This window comes from Schistocerca serialis, chromosome 7, assembly GCF_023864345.2.
Source record: "Schistocerca serialis cubense isolate TAMUIC-IGC-003099 chromosome 7, iqSchSeri2.2, whole genome shotgun sequence".
Taxonomy (NCBI): Eukaryota; Metazoa; Arthropoda; class Insecta; order Orthoptera; family Acrididae; genus Schistocerca; species Schistocerca serialis.
This window is the reverse complement of record NC_064644.1, coordinates 245,838,213-245,862,495: the sequence shown is the minus strand read 5'-3', so window position 1 is coordinate 245,862,495 and position 24,283 is coordinate 245,838,213. Positions and strand designations below refer to the sequence as shown.

General features: G+C 39.0%; 1 protein-coding gene across 1 annotated transcript in view; it reads right to left on the bottom strand.

The window, feature by feature from the left end:
* Positions 1 to 14,318: 14,318 nt before the first annotated feature.
* LOC126412990 (sialin-like) overlaps positions 14,319 to 24,283 on the bottom strand; it is a 59,043-nt gene continuing 49,078 nt past the window's right edge. Inside the window, exon 9 of the mRNA XM_050082882.1 lies at positions 14,319 to 14,687. Within this exon, the coding sequence (XP_049938839.1) occupies positions 14,319 to 14,687 (369 nt within the window). The remainder of the gene's footprint in view (positions 14,688 to 24,283) is intronic.

Genomic DNA, 24,283 nt, shown 5'->3' with positions numbered 1-24,283 from the left:
TCTCTAGTTTATAACGGAAAATGTGAAAAATATTAAGTATGGATTGATGCTGACATACACTGCATTAAAAAATCTCTCCAAAAGGTGCCTTTGTAGTGGGTACAATTTGATGTGATTTGTGACATCAGCCATATAAATATACTAGCTACCTATAGATCTGATCTTGAAGTTATGTGCTGTTATTCAATAGTAGTTGATTATGAAACTGAAGGGGGGTAGGTGTGTGAACTTTTGGATATCACGTGACATTGTTTCCTTCAAACCTCCCCCCACCTGTAACAGCTAGTACTGCAAGCAGCATTCCAGTTCTTAAAGTGCTGGAAACAAATGCACGTTAGCTCTCATTGCAATTAAGAAATATCACATGCTGTAGGAACTATGCACCACTGTCATTTAATGTCAAGTCTTGTGCATTTATCCTTTGGTGCCCATCATAGACAATGATGAAGATAAGGTGAAAGTCCTCATAAAAGTGCTACAGAATATCGACAAGTTCCTTATAGATGTATGATGTGACATGTAATGGAAAAAAAGATTGAAAGCAAACACTGTTCCATCTTGTCCTTCCCACAGCTAAAATGTCAACGAAGCACCTCTATGGCCAAAATAAAAGGCAAAGAGGTTTCAGAAAAAAAGATGCTTCATGTGCAGATAGATTCACCAGGTACTGTCTTCATTTAGCATCTCAAATCAAGTCAGTAAATCCAATGAGAATACTGCTTAGGCTGCAAAACACCCCAATGAAATGGAAAAGAGCAAAAGTGAATACCGTATTTACTCGAATCTAAGCCGCACTCGAATTTAAACAGCACATGAAAAATGAGACTCGAAATTGAGGAAAAAAAAAATCCCAAACCTAATACACACCTTAAATTTGAGACTCGAAATTCAAGGGGGGAGAAAAGTTTTAGGCCATACCTCCAAATCAAAACAAAGTTGGTCCATTCTAATATGAGACACAATTTAGGTCGAATGAATGACGATACAGCTGTAGTAGTTTGGTTCGAGTCGTAAGCTTAGCAGTTACGCTTTACCAGGTAGCCATTGCTATGTGTCAGGCACTCCGTCCGTATTTATAAGTGTACCCTTCCTTTTTCACGTGCTTCATCTGGTTTGAATTGATTGCGTTTTTTCTTTGATCTGATAAGTGCCATTCTCTTTGTTATAGGTGTTTACGTCACTAAGCTGAAAATGAATTACTGTACTGTGTCATGCATTGTTTGTCGCATTCTGATAATGAGTGTCTACGGCTTGTCGCCCCTCGCGGCATGGCTTCCTTTTGTGCACGATACCGGAAAAAAAAAAAAAAAAAAAAAAAAAAAGGAATCATCTCATTATTGTTACTTACACTGCTGCTTTCTTTGGTAATCATCAACAAGAACCAAATAATGGACTGCGTATGATAGAAGATGTTCTCAAGGAGAGTTTGGCGAAAAATTTTTCTCCGTTTGAAAATCTTTGCAGACGCCTCTTTAGTACATTACATTCTGCACAGAAATTAGTCATCTTAGATTTAAAAATCTAGTCAATTGCCGTGCTTCATTTCTGACTGAATCACTATTAGGCATAAGCATAATACGAATATAAACATGACATGATGTGTATATTGTTTCGCCTTTACTGTTTTCTCACTCTAGTTTTGTAGTTTATTCGGCAGACAGGATTTAAATGAGATAGCAGCAAACACGAAAGAATACTTGGCAAAATGTTTATATTCATATTATTCTTATGGTGAAGATAATACTGAATGTGATTCTCAATTAATAAAAGTTCCTATTAACAACCGTGTCTTCTCACAGGTAGGAAAAAATTCAGAACGTAGAGTTGGCCATATTGACAAACATCCCGAACAGTCTTGCCAGTCGGATTTTCGTAGTACATCAAAATGCTGCTACATTCGAAGATGAACAATACGGAATTTGTATTTGGATAATGTATGAAAATGCTGTGGTCGAAACTCGGGGCGGAGAAAAAGGCTCATCTTCCACCTTGTTTTTTTAAATTCATTAACTGGCGCAGAGGTTTTGGCGCCAGTATTTATCTTTGTGCCTGCAAAGCATGCCTGTATAGCGCTATATATATTCGACGGCAGAAGTTAGTTGTGGCGGCACCTACCAACATTTTTCAGAACTTCCGCTCACTTTGCACTCGATCCTAAGTCGCAGGCAGTTTTTTGGATTACAAAAACCAGAAAAAAGTGCGGCTTAGATTCGAGTAAATATGGTAAGCTGCTAAAACCTGCAAAGCTGCCTAGCAACCCACTGTCATCCATACCAAAACTTCTCATTATAGCAAAATTCTGAAAGAGTTGTAACGAAGCACATTCAAAAATACATGACAAAAAATAATTTAAAGAGGCTTTCAGAAAAAGTGTGGCATAATAGATCCCTTTATGTGTGTTAGTGACAACATAATGTAAGCTGTTGACCTATGTAATGTTGCCTTTGCGGTAATTCTGGACATCGAGGGACATTTGACAAGGTATGGCACAAAATACAGTATCACACCTAACAAACATACTGGGCCAAAAACTGATGAAAATATATGTTAATGACAAGACCTGTGATATTTTCTACTCAGAAGCAGGTGTACCACAAGGAACAATACCCTTGCCATTACTGTAATCACTGTATACCACACACGAAAAAACAAGGAGCCAAGGAGAGATGAAGTGCCAGTTTATCAAAAATCTATAACTGTAGCTAGGTTGATTTGGGGGGAGAGGACCAAACAGCGAGGTCATCGGTCCTGTAGAATGGGGGAAGGATGGGGAAGGAGATTGGCCATGCCCTTTCAAAGGAACCCTCCCAGCATTTGCCTGATGCAGTTTAGGGAAATCACGGAAAACCTAAATCAGGATGGCCAGACACACGTTTGAACCATCTTTGTCCTGAATGCGAGTCCAATGTGGTAACCACTGCGCCACTTCACTCGGTCCATAGCCAGGAAGACGGAAAATATGGCCAATCTAATGGATAGGGTGAGCAGTAATCTGCAACAGTTTGCTGATGGTGCTGTAGCGTGCAGGAAAGTGCTGTCATTGAATGACTGTAGGAGATGTGGGATTACTTAGAATTTCCATTTGGTGTGATGAGTGGCGCTTTGCTCTAAATGCAGGAAAATATAAGTTAATGCAGATGACTAGGATAAACAATTCTGTAATGCTCAAATACAGTAACAGTGGTGGACCCCTTGACACAGCCACATCAATTAAATATATAGGCTTAACGTTACAAAGCAGTTTAAATTGGAACAAGTGTATATGGTTGGTAGCAGGGTTGACCTTGGTTTATTGAGAGAATTCTAGGAAATTTTAGCACATCTAGAAAGGATATTTCCTATAAAACATTTGTAAAGATGTCAAAGCAATTGAGAGGTGTGCTGCTAGACTTTTAGCGATAGGTTTGGTCAATGTGTGATTGTTACAAAGATGCTCTGTGAACTAAGATTGGAATCCCTGGAGTGTAGACGATGATCTTTTTGCGAAACACTATAGAGAAAGTTAAGAGAACTGACATTTGTGGCTTCTGCAGTATAAATCTACTGCTGCCATGCTGCCAATGTATATGTTGTCTAAGGAGCAAGAAATCAAGTTAACAGAAATAGTGCTTGAACAGAGGCAAATAGACAGTCATTATCCTCTTGTTTCATTTGCATACGGAACACGAAACGGAATGACTTGTAGTGGCACAAAGTATTCTCTGCGATTCACCATCTGATGGCTTGCAGAGTATGTAAGTAGATGTAGACATAATAGTCTTCCAGCATAGACAAAAGACAGAATACAGAATATGCTTTGGGGATACAATATCACTCCAAGGGAAATTATGGAATATCTTGGCATAACACTAGATAAAAAGGAAAACCTTTAGAAGATAAATGCAAAAATATGAGACACATAGTGGGGACTAAAGAAACACATGAGAGGCAGGGGAAAGGACACAAACGCAACAACCATGTTACGTGCACACTATGCACAACAGAAAGGAGAGTACTTAGAACCATGTTCAAAATGGCTCCCAACAAAGCCGCAAGAGTAGTATATGAACAATAAAAGATGGGACCTCTAGGTTCTAAACTGATCAAGAGAACTTTAAAAATATGGAGGCTTAAAGTACTTAGCCTTTTGAAATGAGAATGAAACTTAATGTTCAAGAAATTGGTGTGTGCCTATCACATATTGTCTGCTTCCATAGCCGAGTGGTCAATGTAGATGGCTGCCATGCAGAGAACCCAGGTTTGATTCCTGGTACTGTCAAGGATTTTTCCTTGGTGAGACGATGGGTATGGGGTGCACTGAGCCTCATGATGCCAATTGCACAGCACTAAGTAGTAGTGGCTCCCCAATCTGGAAAGTGTGCAAAATGGCTGGCTGTGTTGTGTGCTAACCACATGCCCATCCATACCACGTCTGCATGATGCTGCAAGACAGAGAATGATACCGTGGCCGGTGGACATCCCTTGAGCCTCCACAGCATGGGAAGGAGCTCATTTTGCATCAGATATTTTTCGTGAAGCAATACAATAAGCTGTAATGCCTCTTCTTACGATACTGGAGATTGCAACTGGAATTCAGAATAGAATGATTGGTGGGAAGTGCAAAGATTGTGACAGAAATATTTCGTGTTCATAGTTCCTGTCATGACAGAGTTTCCAGGGATTTACAAATAAACTGCACTAAAATGCATCCTGGTATTCCTGCTTGCTTTGTGTAGTGGCTGAACAGAGTAATGGAGGTTTAGATGTTATAACTGGTAGCCTGGATAACACACCTGGGGTAGATGGTGAATTTTCTTGCAGCCGTGAAAAATCCACAAATGAGAGAACCTGAACAATGTAGTTCCCAGGGTGTGGCTTGAGCAGTGTATCTTCAATGTTGTGCAGATAAGTAAAACATGTACACTAATTCTAAAAATTGTTATTAACAATTTTGATGCATCCATGGTGTTTTTTCTACAGGTATTTTGAAACCTGTGATTACTCAAGTAGATGAGTAGGGGGGAAAGGTGATCGAGAGGATCAGGACTGAAGGTGAGGGTGGTCTGGTTTGTACATGGACATTGAAAGAACATGGACAGTGTGAGTGCAACAGTGAATGTGTACAGGGTTGGGTAGTGAGCTACCATCAAATCCATGAAAAAGTAAAAAACTAAACTATTTTGTCTGTGTTTGTCGAGTGTAGTTGGGTAGAAAATATGTAGGCAGACCAGTACAAGTAGCATAAGATGTAAGGCTGACCACCAAGACATGTTTGTAACAAAATTATTTTCAGTTTCTAGGAACTGTCTATAATTAGACGACTTGGCAATGTGGTCTCCTCTTAGTCCCTTTTTTAGCAGAAATCTTCATGCACCATTTCGAAAATGTATCGTAGACGAGGAAAACTTCAGTGTTAATGTTGAACAATGGTTTAAATGCATAGATGATGTAATTTGTCTGTGGAATGGCATCACCAGACAACTTAACACAGTTAGAACATCTAAACTCGCAACACAAAAACATACAGTTTATCATGAAACTTAGCGAAAAATCCATTAGCTTCTTGGATCATAAAGTAGACATTGCTACAAATACACATTATTTCCAAATTTGGAGAAAAGATACAACATACAACAGATGCTAAAATATCTTGTTGTACGTAGCAACAAGTGACACACAAACATGCGGCCTTCTTACATCTACATCTAGAGCTACATCTGTACTCTGTAAACCACTGTAAAGTGCATGGGAGCGAATATGGCATGTTGTATCAGTTATTAGGGCCTTTTCGTGTTCCATTCACATGTGCAGCACGGGAAGATTGATTGTTAAAATGCCTCTGTGCATGCTGTAATTAATCTAATCTTGTCCTCACAATCCCTTTTGGAGCAATTTTTGAGGATAGTAATATATTCCTAGACTCATCATTTACAGCTGTTTCTTGAAACTTTGTTGATAGATCGTTCTATGGTGCATTGTTTTACATCCAGACCAAAGTCAAACACAACAAATTAAATTTACTGCATCTAGCAATGGCTATAGCCCTAACTTATTTGATGACATTCTGCATAAATACCAAAGAAGAAAGCTCTTACCCAACAGTTATGCTCCTTTTACAGTAACAGTCACAACTAAAATCAACTGGTGTACTATCCCATATTTAGAAAAGTTGTACAACAAATTAGCCAAAACTCTCAAATATACCACTATAAAACTGCATTGTATGTAAGAGGCACCACAGTTCATGTCTTACACAGCAAGGATAAAACAGATTTATTAAATAATAGTGGGGCATTGACTGCAAAATTTTATACAGGCAGGGCTATAATCACTAGACTAACTGAGTATGAACGTAGCTGGAGATTACATAAGTCAGACCAGTTCTGCTAAACATGTGCTGAAGGAATGTCATAGATACAAAGTCCACTCAGAAACGTTACATATAGCCAACAAAGGCAATTGAGAGATATATATCAAATAAATTAATGAGAGGGGATACTGATCTGTTGTGGTACATAAAGCAGGTCAGAACACCATTGCAGAAGCAACGAAGAAAGCATGCCAAATTTTAAAAGAATGCAAAATCTCCAAGATCGGCAAAGTTTTACAGAAGCTCAAAATTTAGAGCTAGTGTCAATGTGAGATGCCTTTAATAGAGTCCACAGTGAAACACACTCTCAAAATCTGGCAGAGAGTCCAAAGAGACACTGGTCATACGTAAAGTACACTAGCAGCAAGACTCAATACTTTCACCACATGATAGCAATGGTGATGTTACTGATGACAATGCCACTAAAGCAGAGTTACAAAACATGGTTCTCGAAATTACTTCACTAAAAAAGATGAAGTAAATATTCCAGAATTTGAGTCGAGAACAACTGCCAACGTGAGCAACATAGATGTAGATATGCACGTTGTAGTGAAGCAGTTTAAATCACTTAATAAACACAAGGTCTCTGGTCCACATAGTATACCAAATAGGTCCTTTTCAGAACATGTTGATACAATAGCCCCATACTTAGCAGTCATATACAACTTAACTGCTCACTCATAGATTGATCCTTACCCAAAGACTGGAAAGCTGCACAAATCACACCAATACCCTACAAAGGAAATAGGAGTAATCCAATGAATTACAGACCCATATCACTAACATTAATTTGAAGTAGTATTTTGGAACATGTACTATGTTTGAACATTACAAATTACCTCAAAGAAAATGATTTATTGACAAATAGCCACACATATTCAGAAAATATCATTTTTGTGAAGTACAACTAGCCCTTTATTTTCATGAAGTAATGAGTGCTATCAACATCTGACGTTGAATTGATTCTGTATTTTTAGACTTCCCCAAGGCTTTTGACACTATTCCTCACATGATACATCTAATCAGATTGTGTGCTGTGGACTATCATCTCAGTTGCGTGATTGGATTTGTGATTTACTGCCAGAAAGGTCACAGTTCATAGTAACTGATGTAAAGTCAATGATTAAGTAATAACGGACGTTCCTCAAGGAAGCGTTATAGGCCCTCTGCTGTTCCCAATTTATATCAGTGATTTAGCGGACAACCAGAGCAGCTCTTAAACTGTTTGCAGATAATGTCCTCATTTACTGTCTACTGTAAAACAATTTGACAAGATATCTGTGTGGTGCAAAAATCGGCAACTGAATCTAAATAATGAAAAGTGTCAAGTCATCCACAAAATTACTGACAGAAGTCAACTAAATTTCAGTTACAAAGTAAATCAGAAAAATCTAAAGGTTGGGAATTCAACTATGTATGCAGGGATTAAAATTATGAATAACTTGAATTAGAATGACCACATAAATAATGTTGTGGGGAAAGTGGAGCAAAGCCTATGATTTACCGGCAGGACACTTAGAAAGTGCAACAAGTGTGCTAAAGATACTACATACACCACACTTGTCTGTCATTTTCTGGAGTACTGCCGTTTGGTGTGGTATCCATATTAGAAAGGATTGGTATAGGACACTGAAGAGTAGCTGATTTTGTATTACTGTGAACTAGGGCAGAGTGCCACAGATGTTATACATGAATTGGGGTGCCAGTCATTAAAACAAAGGTGTTTTTTGTGGCGGCGGGACATCCTCGTGAAATTTCGATCACCAACTTTCTCCGCCGTATGTGAAAATATTTTGCTGGTGCCCACCTATACTGCAATAAACTATCACCATGATAAAGTAAGATAAATCAGAGCTTGCATAGAAAGCTTTAAATGTTCATTTCTCTGATGTACTGTTCAGGAGTGGAATGGTAGAGAAATAGCTCTGACAGGCAGTTAATTGTGAACTGCAGAGTAATAATGTCGACGTAGAAGAGAGAAAAACCTAACCTGTTTGAAGCGCTTGAGGTAAATACGCACTTAGCTCAAAGCCCTCACCCAATTCTAAATGATCAGTTACGGCTGACCACACCCCCACCTTAAGCTTCACCAGCTAAATACTTACAGACCTAGATTCCAATGATTACATATGCGTACCTTTGTTTTCCCTCACAACCTTTAGTGTTATATTTATACAACTTACATATTTCAATATTGTATGTTTTCATTATGCACTGGATTGGATACTATCCATCTTCTAAAATATAATTTAACGTGTTTGGTACCTGATATGAGTGATGAGCTCTCAATTGAACATCCTTCACCTAATTTCATGCCCAGAGATTCTATGTGTATTGAGATGATCTTTGTTTGTAAATTTTGTTCCTATTATGCTCTAAGGGGCACTAGTCTGTTGTTTCTTGGTGATGGCATAATAAACTGAAAACTGGTTCATAATAAACAAATATTAGTAGAACAAAAAAGCATTCTGTCTGTTTTTCAATTTTAACAATAAAATTTTTCTAGCGAGAAGTGACAGGAGACTCTGTAAGTAGGAAATACTAACACATTCTGGTACAGGCATTCGAGTACAAGGGAATGCTGAAAAGTAATGCCTCCAAATTTTTAATTCTGTTCTAAATACTGGTTGACGTTTTACATTTCATGCATATTACTCAGCCGACTTTCCCACTTCTCTAACAGAAGTTACAACCGTCCGCTGCTAGGGGTCTCCAAACTGTAGCATGTAACATGGTGGTGTGTAACATAATTATGTTGGTCCAAAAATTGAAAACCCGGAAAACTGAAAACACGAATCCAGAGAGCTCAGACCACTCATGAGTGCTGTGACATCAGCAACAATGTGACGCCTTTGGTTCACCATCATCAATCTTCCTCCATATAGTCCTGACTTGACCTCATCCAATTTTCATCTGTTTCCAAAACTTAAAGAGTACCTTTGAGGACTTACTGCTGATAGTGGTGAAGTGGTGCAAGCAGAAGTGAGGCTGTCGACAATGATGGTATCATCAAAATGGTCTCTCATTGGGGGAACTGTGTTCATTGTCATAATGGCTATGTTGGGAAATAAATATTTATACAAGAAATAAAAGATGTAGGATGTCAATAAATTTTGTTTCATTCAAAAAGCTTTAAGAGTTTTCACATAAAAAATTTGAAGGCTTTTTTTCAGCATGCCCTTGTAATAATAAGGAAGTGAGTATCAGGATTCAGTAGAAATGACTTACTGAGTTTTTGATAGCAAGGTGAACAATGGTGCACTATCACTTAAATATGTTTCCAATGATGGTGCAGCATATTGTAAACTTGATGAAAACTTTTGATTTTAAAAGCCAAGTAATTGAATTTCAACAATTTCTTTTTATAGTTCTGTTTCTATTTGCATGTTTCTTTCTCAGTGACTAATTTATCTTAGTGGTTACTTTATATGTTTCTATGTTTATTTATGGCCAGTATTGCTGTACTGAAACCTCCTTGCATTTCTTCAGTCAAAAAGAATGAACTCTAGGTATCCCAGATCGAAGTAGTGTGATGGTTTAACAAAGTCTTTGATAGTCGCTGTGTTCAGGCTGAGGACCCCAATGTATAATCTGTGGATAGAATGAAACAATATTCTGAGTTTGCCGATACAATGAGGCCTTTGATTGGTCTCATAAGTACAGTGTGTTTGAAAAGTTGTTGAACCCATAGGTCAAAACATAATATTTTATATTGATGTACTTATATCTAAAAACAACATATCCAGCAGACCTGTATGTACGCCACCGTACATTACACAGACTTGTCTCCTAGTCCTCCTCGACATATTGCAGAGCATTTCAGGAGTTTGGCTTTGAAATGCATCCTCAGCACTTTTTTGCAGGATTTTGCTACTCTTATACTGATGTTGGGTAACATGGGATTTTATTATCCCCTATAACCAATTGTCTAGTGTGGTAGGGTCGGGGCTTCTTGGTGGACTTTTAAATAGGGCTGGAGATTTTGCTGAATCATGTCCGGTTCAAGACACTTTGAAATTACTCATCAAGGAACTCGTGTGCCTTAACAGCAAAGTGTGCTGGAGCTCCGTACTGCTATAAACACACATGATCCATGATTCCCTAGTCTTCAAGCTGATGTATTAGCCACATTTGAAAGATGTCCAAATACGAATTTCCTTTCATGCACCTTTGAACAAAATATGGTTCAAACAGTTATTGTGAAGCCATCCCAGTCCATATTAATATGAAGAGGGTTCCTTTCCCACTGTTGCATACAGTGGGGATTTTTAGTAACTCAGAAAACCACGTCCTCTTTGTGTGTACTGTGTTAAATTACCCATTCATAAGAACATAATACCCTTGAGAGACCATGGCAGGCTCCATGCTGACATCAGATAATCCATTCAGAAACATCAATGTAAATACTTTCATTTTCAAATCTATTTTAATGTGCTAATGCATTTGTGACTGCAGTTTTTGAAGTTTAGCTGCACTTCTGAGAATGGATTTCATTCAAGATAGCTCAACTGACTGTACGACAGCAGCTCCTGTTTCCTCTCCCATTTTCTTATGTGCACTACACAGTCTCATTTTTGCACTGCCTGATTGATTGATTGATTGATTTATTGATCCACTTTCATCTACAGCTGCACAATGTGTAAGAGATATTTGGATTTTTTGTTAATATTAACAGTTTTACATATAATTTACCTTTGTACATAATAACACACGTTAATATATCAATTAATGATGAATACTTAAATAAATGTTGTTTCGCTATATACAGAGAGATAAAATACAAATGTTCTTCTGAATGAGACTACATTGGGTAAACACACAAAAATTTAGTTTTGTAGGTATTCATTTACTGTGTAAAAGCAGTGATCAACAAAGCACAACTTCAGTTTAGATTTGAAGTGACCAATGTTTTGTATGTGTTTAATGGTATCTGGTAAGGCATTGTATAGTTTGATATTAGGATGGATAAGGCTGTTTTGAAATAACTTTGTGTTGGCACTTTGAACATATACATCCAATTTTTGTCTTGTATCATAGCTGTCTATTGTGTGATTTTGAGTGATGAGTGGTCTTTTGGTATGTAAGTTTTGCTTTAGATACATTATATTTTCAAGTATATATATGCAAGGAAGTGGCAGGATCACCCTTTATTGAAACAATGGTCTACATGATTTGCGATTATCTACCCCTTCCATTATTCTTATAATTTTTTTTTTTTTTTTTAATTTTGAATGTTTTGATGGCATCTCCAGAATTTCCCCAGAACATAATCCCATACTGGAGGTGAGAGTGTACAACTGCATAATATACACACTGAAGGGTATTGTAGCTGGTACAATTTTTTAATGTACGCAACACAAAACAAGAAGTACTTAATTTTTTGTTCATTTCCTCAATATGTGCTTTCCATTTGAAGTTGTCTTGTAGATGAAGCCCAAGAAATTTGGTACAGGCTTTTTGGCAATTGTCTGTCCATATAGCTCTAGATTGGGTGATATCAGATTTTTTGTTTGTGCTGTGTGTATATCCATAGCTACAGTTTTTTCAGTGTTTATTATTAAGTCATTGTCATCAAAGTAACATGTTAGCCTGTCAGTGGCTTCTTTTATGTTTTTTACAAGAGCTTCTTCTGAGTTTCCTGTAATAAAAACACTCATATCATCAGCAAGTTTAGGTCATTTACATAGAGTAAGAACAGAACAGGACCCGTTACTGATCCTTGTGGCACTCCATATTTAACAGTCAGTAGCTTGGAATTATATTTCCTAATGACATTGTCCCTTTCTTGATCTATTTCCACATATTGTTCCCTGTTCTTAAGATAAGAGCTGAGCCAGTTGTTAGCTGTTCCCCTAATGCCAAGATTTTCTAGCTTGTGCAGCAATTTGTCATGATTTATGGTGTCAAATGCCTTTGACAAATCTCAAAATATGCCCATGGTAAGTTTTTTGTTGTCTAATGCTATCAGTGCCTCTAATAGAAAGGAGTGAACTGCTGATTTGGTTGAGCGGTTTGCTCTAAATCCATGTTGAGATTCTGACAGAATGCCATTTTCCTCTAAGAAGTCTGTTAGCCTCTTATTGAAAAGCCTTTCTAACATTTTTGTGAAAACAGACAGAAGTGCCAGTGGTCTGTAGTTGGAAATATCATCTTTGTTCCTTTCTTGTATAATGGCTTTACTTTTGCTATTTTCAAACATGAAGGAATAGTTCCTGTAGCAAAAGATAGGTTACATAGGTGGGTTAAGGGCTCAGTAATCAAGTCCCCACACTTCTTTATAATGAAATCAGGTATATTATGTACACCTGCAGAGTGTTTCATTTCGAGACTTTTTATTGTAACCTGTACTACTTCCACATTTGTTGGCTACAGAAACACTGATCTGCTTGAGACTTTTTTCCCTGTTTCTGTATGCTGTTTTCCATTAAAAGTCTGTTGTAGTAGTTTCTCTGTTACATTTATAAAATAGTTATTAAACATACTAGCTACTTCCTGTGGGTTATTAATGTTTTCCAAGCCAGCCTTTAATACTATATTAGTAACTCTATTTTTGTAAGATTTGGTTTCTTTTTTTACAACTTGCCAGATTGCTTTGGTTCTGTTTGAAGCATCTTCTATGTATTTGTCATTGACTCGTTTCCTTGCCTCCTTTATTGTTTTATTTAAGACATATATATTTTAAAGTAACTATCAAACTCCTGAGTTGTGTTGTAGCTTCTTGCAATATTATGAAGGTACCGTTTTCTAGCACAAGATTTCCTTATACCACTAGTAATCCACTTGTTGCTTTTAGTGGTTTGAGTTGTTTTGGCTTTCAATGGAAAAGCAAGATCAAAATAATATTTAAAATTATTCATGAATGTCTGAAACTCATCAGAAATATTTTCTGTACTATACACTATCTCCCATGATTCTTGTTGGGGATAATTCTGGAATGTTTGTACTGCAGCATTACTGAAAGTTCTGCCCATGTGTGTAGTCTTTCTCATATAATTATAGGATGGATTAGTGTTTACACAAAAACTTATAGCCTGTGTGTGATGGTCTGCCAGTCCAGCTTTAATTACAACTGATTTATATTTTGTTTTGGAGCTTATTATTATTTGGTCTATGGGCAGTACTAGAATGATTCGTTTCACATGTAGGGGAGTGGATTGTAATCTCCAAATTATTGGCTGTTAATATGTTCATCAGCTCAGATTTTGAATTGCTTTGCTTATTAAAGTCTGCATTTAGATCTCCACATATAAGAACTGATTTTCGATTTGTTACTACTTCATTCAGTAAAGTATCAAGCTGAGTATTGAATTTTTTTAGGTGGGTATCTGGAGATCTATATAAACATATTACAATTAACTTGAATGCAGGAATTTCTATGCCTGATATTTCAAAATCTTTCTCAGTGTTTAAGGATTCAACTTTGTCTAAGTTATTCAATTAGATATCTTTCTTTATGTATATGCAGTTCCCTCCACATGTAAACTGATTTCTACAAGTTTGTGCTGCTAACACATAATCTGTTATTTTCACTGTCTTTAACTCATTTTCTTTCAGCCAGTGTTCAGTTAAGCACAGTATATTAACATATCTGAGTTCACTTGATAGCAAGATTTCAAGCTCTCTTACTTTACTCCTAAGTGACTGTATATTCTGATGAAGAAGAGTGACCTGGTAATATTTTAGGTTTGTTCTGATTGTACTTGGTTGACCACTTACCTTTTTTCATGAATTTAAATTGTGTGAGATATCTTCATTCTCATCTAGAAGCGTGAGCTGGTTTTTTCCATTGGTTGTAAGAAAATGTCCTGATGGTGAAAAGGGCTGTTCTCCATCTCTCTGGTCGTTTTACTTGTGTGGTCGATATTGAGGTGGTTTCTGTCTTTACTGCAAGGACTGCTACTGGAGGTGGTGTTGATAGGTGCACTAGTTATTCTAATTTGGTCTTGAGGCTTTTTGGGAATAAAAAATCTTATAGATGACATAGTCGCCTTACATTTCTTCTCACTGGAGTTGCTGAACTTCCTCCCGTTGCTGGGGTAGTAGTTGCTGATTGTTGGTGTTCACTGATACATGTAAAATTAGATGCCCTTGGTGATACTTTTGAGACTGGATCTGCTGATGTCCTTAGTGGGTCTCCTGTAGGTACTGCTTCTGGTTTCCAGTGCCCAGTTCTTCTTGTTGTATCTTGAATATCTTCAGGTGTGGAACTTGGTTCTGCTGCTTTTTTTTTTGGGTTAGATGCTTTTGCCAGTATCACAGCCTGGTTTAGTCGATGGTAGAGCATATGCCTCCCAATGAAGCAGAGTTGTTTCAACAGGTGCAACCTTGCTAAAGCAATCTAAAGACATGTCAAGATTCTGTTATTGTTTGACCTGTTGTTTGTGCACCCACATGATTGCTAGTGATCACTTTTCAACAGTGTAACTGTGAGTGCTAACGTCAGCCATGGCTTGACTACCAAAACAGTGCACTACTGACAACAATGCTTTTTATCAGCTTCAAAGTAGGGATAGCAATAAAACAAAATGTATCTGTGCCCAGTTGTACAACAACAACAGGGCTACATGGATTTCTCAAACTCCCAATACAACAGTGTTCAAGAAAGAGTATGAGGGAAAAGAACAGATACGTTACAGTGTGTAGATGACTTTATATTCTTCTCATTTGTACAGCTGGACAATGATGCTAAATTATATTTCATCATACATCCTTTCAGATTGTATCGTGTAGTATATAAACATTAAGAAGAAACTTAAGATTTAAATTTCAGGTCAGGTGTAAATGGTAGTAACAGACTACTTTCTTGCTCATGGAATTACTTTTACAGTCCAGAATACAGTGTAATGCTTGACAACTGCAAACTCAAAATCCACTGGAATGGAGTTTTTCATTTATTTATTTATTTATTTATTTATTCATCCATGGAACAATGTATATTGTACGGATGTCGTCAGTTTATAGTACATGAGCACACATTTACATTTACATTAAAACAGATTTCTCATATTTTGTGTAGTTTTTGTAACTAGTCAGACACACATTTATAATTACATTATATTTTGGTGATAATGTCATATGTTGCTAATAATCTACATTTATGTTAAATATTCTTTTACAGTATAACAACTTTTACTTACTAAGAAGGTTTTAATCTTTTGTCTGAAACTGAGGGGCTCATTTATTTCTTTAATTTCCTGTGGTAATTTGTTATACAGTTTTATCCCATTATAAAATATACTTTTTTGCGCCTTTGCCTTGTTCTTTCTATCTAGATGGAGGTGGTGACGTCAGTTGTGATACAGATTTCAAACTAAGTAAGGAGTGACATCCAGTATTCTTGAAAATACAGATACAACATCAGGATCCAGTGTGGCAGAATTTTGATACATATTGACTATCTACTAAAAAATAGTTGCAGAATTTCATATTGATTGGCATCCCAACTTCAATGTCTGAAATGTAACTGAAAATTTCAGGGTTAGGTTTTCCTGTAATATTTTTGTAAAACCTGATAGGAGCTATTCCACGATGAGGAATTGAAGAGATAAAAACCAATTGGTACTAGAACTTGTAACTACTTGGTATAGTTTCAGAACCAGCAAAACGCTCTCATTAACTGAGAAGGCTGAATGTATAGCACATACAAAAGACCACTGTAAATACTGAGAGAGTGGCAGCAACTTCAGCCAGCTGCAGTGCGGTTTGTCGGATTTGCTAACATGTAGCTTACAGTTGGCAATTTGGCTGTGGATCAAGGGCTAGATGTCTGCAAAAACAGATGCCCCTGCATATGTCTATGAGGCACTGCAGCTTCTGGTTGTGAGGCAGGCTTTGTGATTTACCTTTTTTGTTTGAGGGGGCAACTTACTTAGGGACTGTCTTCTAAACAAAATTACCGAACGAGGTGGCGCAGTGGTTAGCACACTGGACTCGCATTCGGGAGGACGATGGTTCAATCCCGTGTCCGGCCATCCTGATTTAGGTTTTCCGTGATTTCCCTAAATCACTCCAGGCAAATGCTGGGATGGTTCCTCTGAAAGGACACGGCCGACTTCCTTCCCTGTCCTTCCCTAATTTGATGAGACCGATGACCTCGCTGTTTGGTCTCTTCCCCCAAAAAACCAACCAACCTAAACAAAATTCTTTTCTTTTCAAGTGTTTTTACAAGCTTTCATACAGATTTTTTCATCACACAAGAATGATGATAATACAGCTATTAACTTTGTATTTTTAGTTTTAAATTAAATGTTGCGGTACTTAGGGCCTCTTATACACTCCTGGAAATTGAAATAAGAACACCGTGAATTCATTGTCCCAGGAAGGGGAAACTTTATTGACACATTCCTGGGGTCAGATACATCACATGATCACACTGACAGAACCACAGGCACATAGACACAGGCAACAGAGCATGCACAATGTCGGCACTAGTACAGTGTATATCCACCTTTCGCAGCAATGCAGGCTGCTATTCTCCCATGGAGACGATCGTAGAGATGCTGGATGTAGTCCTGTGGAACGGCTTGCCATGCCATTTCCACCTGGCGCCTCAGTTGGACCAGCGTTCGTGCTGGACGTGCAGACCGCGTGAGACGACGCTTCATCCAGTCCCAAACATGCTCAATGGGGGACAGATCCGGAGATCTTGCTGGCCAGTGTAGTTGACTTACACCTTCTAGAGCACGTTGGGTGGCACGGGATACATGCGGACGTGCATTGTCCTGTTGGAACAGCAAGTTCCCTTGCCGGTCTAGGAATGGTAGAACGATGGGTTCGATGACGGTTTGGATGTACCGTGCACTATTCAGTGTCCCCTCGACGATCACCAGTGGTGTACGGCCAGTGTAGGAGATCGCTCCCCACACCATGATGCCGGGTGTTGGCCCTGTGTGCCTCGGTCGTATGCAGTCCTGATTGTAGCGCTCACCTGCACGGCGCCAAACATGCATACGACCATCATTGGCACCAAGGCAGAAGCGACTCTCATCGCTGAAGACGACACGTCTCCATTCGTCCCTCCATTCACGCCTGTCGCGACACCACTGGAGGCGGGCTGCACGATGTTGGGGTGTGAGCGGAAGATGGCCTAACGGTGTGCGGGACCGTAGCCCAGCTTCATGGAGACGGTTGCGAATGGTCCTCGCCGATACCCCAGGAGCAACAGTGTCCCTAATTTGCTGGGAAGTGGCGGTGCGGTCCCCTATGGCACTGCGTAGGATCCTACGGTCTTGGCGTGCATCTGTGCGTCGCTGCGGTCCAGTCCCAGGTCGACGGGCACGTGCACCTTCCGCCGACCACTGGCGACAACATCGATGTACTGTGGAGACCTCATGCCCCACGTGTTGAGCAATTCGGCGGTACGTCCACCCGGCCTCCCGCATGCCCACTATACGCCCTCGCTCAAAGTCCGTCAACTGCACATACGGTTCACGTCCACGCTGTCGCGGCATGCTACCAGTGTTAAAGACTGCGATGGAGCTCCGTATGCCACGGCAAACCGGCTGACACTGACGGCGGCGGTGCACTAATGCTGCGCAGCTAGCGCCATTCGACGGCCAACACCGCGGTTCCTGGTGTGTCCGCTGTGCCGTGCGTGTGATCATTGCTTGTACAGCCCTCTCGCAGTGTCCGGAGCAAGTATGGTGGGTCTGACACACCGGTGTCAATGTGTTCTTTTTTCCATTTCCAGTAGTGTATTTTTATGTTTTATGAACATGTGGTACATAGCACCAGTGCCATTTGACCACTGTGAGCTAAATCCAGCCATGGTGTGATGGTGTCGTGGTGTTGAGATAGAGAGAAAATAATCATGCCTGTAACTGCATATTTATGATGGATTAGTTTCACTGTTCAACTTATAGACAGAGATGTATCAGAATTATTTTGTGTTGACCATCAACACAAGCCTAAGAAAAAGTACCTCCTCTCTCTCTCTCTTGTTATTTCCCTTTGAAGTAACACTTATTGCTCCATCTCCCATTAACAGCGTATAAATGAACTGTACTTCAAAAAAATTAAGTGTGTTTTAAGTAAATCATTGTAGGAAAAGACAAACTACTACTTACAGTAAAGAAGACATGTTAAGTTGCAGATGGGCAAATTAAAATACACTTACACAAAGCTTTCGGCCACAGCCTTCATCAGCAAAAGAAAAACAGAGAAACATGGACCATTCATGCACATAAGCAACCACATTTCATGCTCACATGACTGCCAACTCTAGCAGCTCAGGCCAGAATGCAACTATCATATGTGATGGAAGCAGCAATCTGGAGGGGTTGGGGAAGGGGAAGGGATAATAGTGTACAGATGGGGGACAGAGAAGCACTGTCTGGCAAAGTGTGCAGGGACTAGAATGCCAACAGGTGCAGCTTCAGGAAGTTGTGGGGCAGGGAAATGGGGAAAAAAGGAGAGGAGCAGGGAAAGATGGGCAGGTGTGTTGGCAGAGGACAGCAATCAAAAGAGGTTGGGAGATGAGAATGGGGAGATGATAGGACAGAGTGGGTGGAAACGTTAGGTGGGTGTGTGGGGACAATATGTTAGCGTAGGTTGAGGCCTGGGTAATTACATGGGTGGAGAATGTGTTGTAGGGATAACTCCCATCTGCGCAGTTCAGAAAAGCTGGTGGTGGAGTGGAGGATCCAGATGGCTCAGGTAGTCAGCAGCCATTGAAATCAAACATGTTATGCTCAGCTGTATGTTGTGGTACAGGGTGGTCCACTTTCCTCTTGGCCACAGTTTGGTGTGGCTGTTCATTCCAGTGGACAGCTGGTTGGCTGTCATACCAATATAAAAAGCTGTGCAATAGTTGCAGCAGAGCTGGTAAATGATGTGACTGCTTTCACAGGTGGCCCAGCCTCTGATAGGATGGATAAACATGTCACAGGACTGGAATAGGAAATGCTGGTTGGGTAGATTGGGCAGGTGTTGCACCTGGGTCTTCCACAGGGACAGGATCCTTGTGGAGAGATATTGGGGTTGGGAATGGCATAGGGATGGATGAGGATGTTTTGGAGGTTGGATGGGCAATGGAACATAACTTTAGGAGAGGTGGGAAGCACCTCGGGTGCGATATCCCTCATTTCAGGGCTTGATGATAGGTAATCAAAGCCCTGGTGAAGGATGTGGTTCAGTTGTTCCAGTTCAGGGTGGTACTGGGTGATTAAAGGAGGCACTCCTTTGTGGCTGGTTCTTGGGGTTGCACCACCTGTCAAAGAAGCTATGTCATTTACAAGCTCTGCTGCAACTATTGCACAGCTTTTGATATTGATGTGACTACCAACCAGCTGTCCACCAGGATGAATGGCCACTGCCATACTGTGACAAAGAGCAAACTAACCACCCAGTCGCACAACATGTAGGTGAGCATAACACGTATGATTTCAGTGGTTGTTTCACTACCCAAGGCATCTGGATGCTCCCCTCCACCAACAGCTTTTCTTAACTGCACAGATGGGAGTTAACCTTGCAACACATTCTCCACTCCCTTAATTATCCCTGACTCAACCTAAAGTAACAAATTGTCCCCACACCCTTCACCAAACAGTTTCCACCCCGTCTGTCCTACCACCTCCTCCCCATTCTCAGCTCCCAGCCTCTTTGTTTGCTGCCCTGTGCCAATTCACCCACACACCTTCCTCTACTCCTCTCCTTTTTTTTCCCCACTTACCTGCTCCAAGTCCTCCTGACACTGCACTTGTTCTACTGGAGTTAGCGGTCATGTGTGTGTGAGGTGTGCTTGCCTGTGTGTATGAATGGTGCGTGTTTCTACGTTTCTGTTTTGCTGCTGAAGGCTGTGGCTGAAACCTGTGTCTAAGTGTATCTTAATTGTACCTGTCTGCAACCCAACGTGTCTTCTTTACAGTAAGTAGCAGTCTATCTTTTCCTGCATTGTTGATATTCCTATGTGGAGTTTCCATTGTTTAAGTAAGGAAGGCTGATTTGTAGATTGAACAGCCAGGGAAGTCTGATCACTGAAATATTGTAATTAATTGTTCTGTGACAGTGATTCTTCAGTTTCTCCCTGCATATTTGTTGATCAGACAGTCAGAGATGTCTGATTGCTGAAATATTGTGCCCATTGGACATTATGGACTGCCAATACACCCATGGAATGTTATTATGTGACTGTTTATGAGCATTTGTTTTGAAGTTTAGGTAGGATTTTACATAATTTGTTGTAAAACTATTGTCAATATTGAGTTAAAAGTTTAGTTCAATGGGAGCTATGTATCAATGAGAGGAAAAATACATGTGACTTACTGTTCTCTATGTTTTTCCTTTTTTTCCTGTTGTCAATTCAAATAACATTGCTATTCTTACATTTTTAACGACAGTATTGCATACTGCAGATTGACTCAAGTTAAGTGTGAATTTAGCTTTGTGAGCAAGTAGACTATTTAGGAAGTGTATATTTTGGAGTTATGTTGTTAAGCTTGAGAGCCAAGGTAATAATTAATAAGGAAATCGTTTTACAGAACTGCATTAGACGTGTCTTAAGTACATCACATATATTTACCGACATTTCTGACTGGTGTGCATAGGCAATTCAATAAGACATAAACAAACTCTAAATGTAAAATGTAAATATACAGTATTTCGCTGGATTGCATTTGTACCAGTTGTCATAGTAGTTGATTATTAAATGTGTGTCCTTAATTTTGATTAATATTGCATAATACTTCAGTTCTAAGAAGAGAACTGCTGGGTGCTGTATTACCAACTCTAGTACAGTCAGTCAAGTATGGCCTGTCTGCTAAATGGTGAATATTGTATTGCATGACATATAATTTTACCGAAGAGATTTAAAGGATTTTGTTTGAAAATTATAATTATTTTTTTCCATGTCAGTTTTATTTATCGTGTGTGGTTTTTGCCAGATGATTGCAGGTTAAAGTGCTACATATTTATTAACATTTTTGTAGTAGTATCTCTCAATATCATGTTAACAGTTGTTTTTGCTCCAGAGGGCATTGTTAATTTTTTAATTTTTATAGCTTTGAAATCTCTGAAGACGTTTTGGAGTATACTTTTTAATGTTTCATGATTTATTGCAAATGAACTGATACTGAAATCAAACATTAGACATATTCTTTGACAAAAATATAGATATGTACTGAAAATTTGAAAGGATACATAGCACTGGTGAAATGGTGCATAACGAAGAATCTACATCAAAACCAACAACAGGTAAATATTATGTCTGGAATCCAGTGCTGGTCGGTTATAATAATACAAATGAAAATATATGATTTTAAATTTAAACATTATTTTATTTATTCCATAACATAGTTCAAATATACAGATTTGCACTGGAAAAAATAGATATTTCTTGTAGTATTTATATAAGTGATATAAAGAACAGACTATTTATGAGTTGATTTCAAAGTACACACCGATGTAGATTGAACTGTGTGTTGTTACATACATTACAATTATTTATATGTGTTCATAACACATATTCTGTTCATTATTACTCATTTAGAAGTATGAGTAATATTGTGGTCTATCTTGTACGTCCTCTTCTGCTATTGCATGTGACAGCAGAAATAATATATTGCCTTCAGGCAATTGCACACTTCTTTCCCTATGTCTGTTACAATCGTGTTTACATACTACATTTAACTTCCCTAGCTCTCGCCTATAACTCCCTTTTCATTTCATGTTATTCCATTCTGTGGCCACTTTCATTTCCACTATTGTATTATTTCCTCTTGCCTTCCATCTGTTTCACTGGCTTCATGCCATGACCATTTCTCTTATGTTCACTAAAAACTGTGAGATTCCTATTTCTGGCACCCTGACTGTCATGGTCATGTGCTCCTACTGTTTGATACAGTTATCAATCATATGGAAAATTTCCACTTTTTGTCTGTTATTTTGCTTCGTGATTTAATTAGCCTATTAATACTTTCCCTCTCAGGTAGAAGTAATTTACTTCCAACAGTAGTGAGGCCTATTTTCACTCTAAGTTGGACAGATTCTACAATGAATTTGAGCAGTCTTCAAGTCATAAATACTGTTGTCAGAATTTTCATCTTCTGTTATTCTTCACATGTTGTGCTGCATACTGTCTCCTGGAACATACCTGAAAAGAATTGTTGATTTAATTATGGTCATTATTGTCATTTGTAATTTATACTTTTTTTTTTTTACAGAGGTACCAAAATGTAGGGTCTGTCTTTTACAGGTGGATTTATTTAGTAGCTGAAACAAAACATACTCTACTTAATATAGTTTGACAGTAGCATTAATTACGGACTCATCTGAATATGAATTCACGCTTAGATTTAAATGTCTAAATATCTTTCCAGCATTCAATAACCGACATATCCACAGTTACAAAAACTGTGTTCAAGAATTTATACAAACCTGTGTTTGAATTGGCACACAGCTGAAATACTTTTTTTTTAAGCTATAGAACTAAATTGATTCTCTGCGAAATACACGTACAGATGACTTCTCAATTAATATCACTTAAATACACCCCCCCCCCCCCCCCACACACACACAAACTGATTTATTCACAGGGCACTAAGGAGGATAAACAAGAAGCAATTGAAAGTTATAATTCAAATTACTACAACACCCAGAAACAAGAAATACGAGGGTTGAACCTTTAATAGTGGCAACTATTTATTTACAGCTCTTACAAAATAGATACGTGTTTCAAAATTTTACTGACCTTCAGAGTAGTCACCAGCATTGTGTATTACACATTGTCAGCAATGTGGAAGTCATAGGATACTCTTAGCAGTGCCAGTTGTGTTGACAGTTAAAGCAGCACGATCTGTTGCCTGACAAAACTGTAGGAGCTCTGAAGTGAGTGCCGTGAAGTGTTTCCTTCAGTTTAGAAATCAAATTGAAGTTACAAGGGCTTAAGTCAGGGGAGTGCAGCAGGTGGTATAGCACTTAGCAGCCCCATCAGTCAAACAAATCAGTAACATGTTGATTAATTGAGTTTCTGCCAATTATTCGTGTCTTTCCTGCACGATATTTCAAATGCATGAGTCACAGTCTTCTTCAGGTTCCGTCTGATACCGATTCCAGTGTGGAACGAGTCCGGTATTTATGCCTACGCTGCGTCTGGCACTCTGTGTGTGGTGAGCACCGTCCAATAGCAATGGCTGTAGCATTTTCTTCTAGCTGCAGCCGTTCCGAATGCTGTGTGCGTACTTTATGGTTATTATCCATTGTCAATATAGCTGAATTAAGTTCTGAATGGCGTCCAAGCTGTGCTAGACATTTTATCTTCCGATTGTCATCATTTGAGTCCTTCTGTGAATTAGGACGTTCTGTTACCATTCTGTCTTGTGTTAGGCATTTCGTCCGAAGTTTTCGCCCCCCAGGAGTGGCTGCAGCATTATTTTCAGGACGATTGTGTTCAGATCGTTGCTCGAGACTCGGAAGTGCGTCCTCAGATACTTTGTCTGTTGTCTGAGGTGCCATTTCACGTATGTCCTTGGTTGCATGTATTGGGCTGTCATCTCTAATTCCATCCTTATGCTTGTGCCCCGTAGGGTCTGGGTGTTGTCTACGTTGCGTCTTCAGAACATCAAGTGCTGAGTTCCAAGCCGAGCTCAGCTGGAAACTGGTGTCCCGGTTAATGAGATTCTCTGCAACCTTAATCTCATTAGATTCTTTGATGACACTGTCCCAGTATCTCAATGTTTGTGTTAAAATCTTTGCATCACTGTACTTCATAGAATGATTGAGTTCTAAACAATGTTCGGCAATTGATGACTTGGTTGCCTGTCTCAGTATTTTGTAGCTTTGGTGCTCTTTGCACCTGTTGTTAATTGTCCTGGTTGTCTGGCCAATGTATGCCATACCACATTCACATGGTATGTGGTAAACACCCAGTTTCTGTAGGTGCAGGTCATCCTTCCCACTCCCTAGCAGAGCCTTAATCTTGGTGGGTGGATGGAACACACC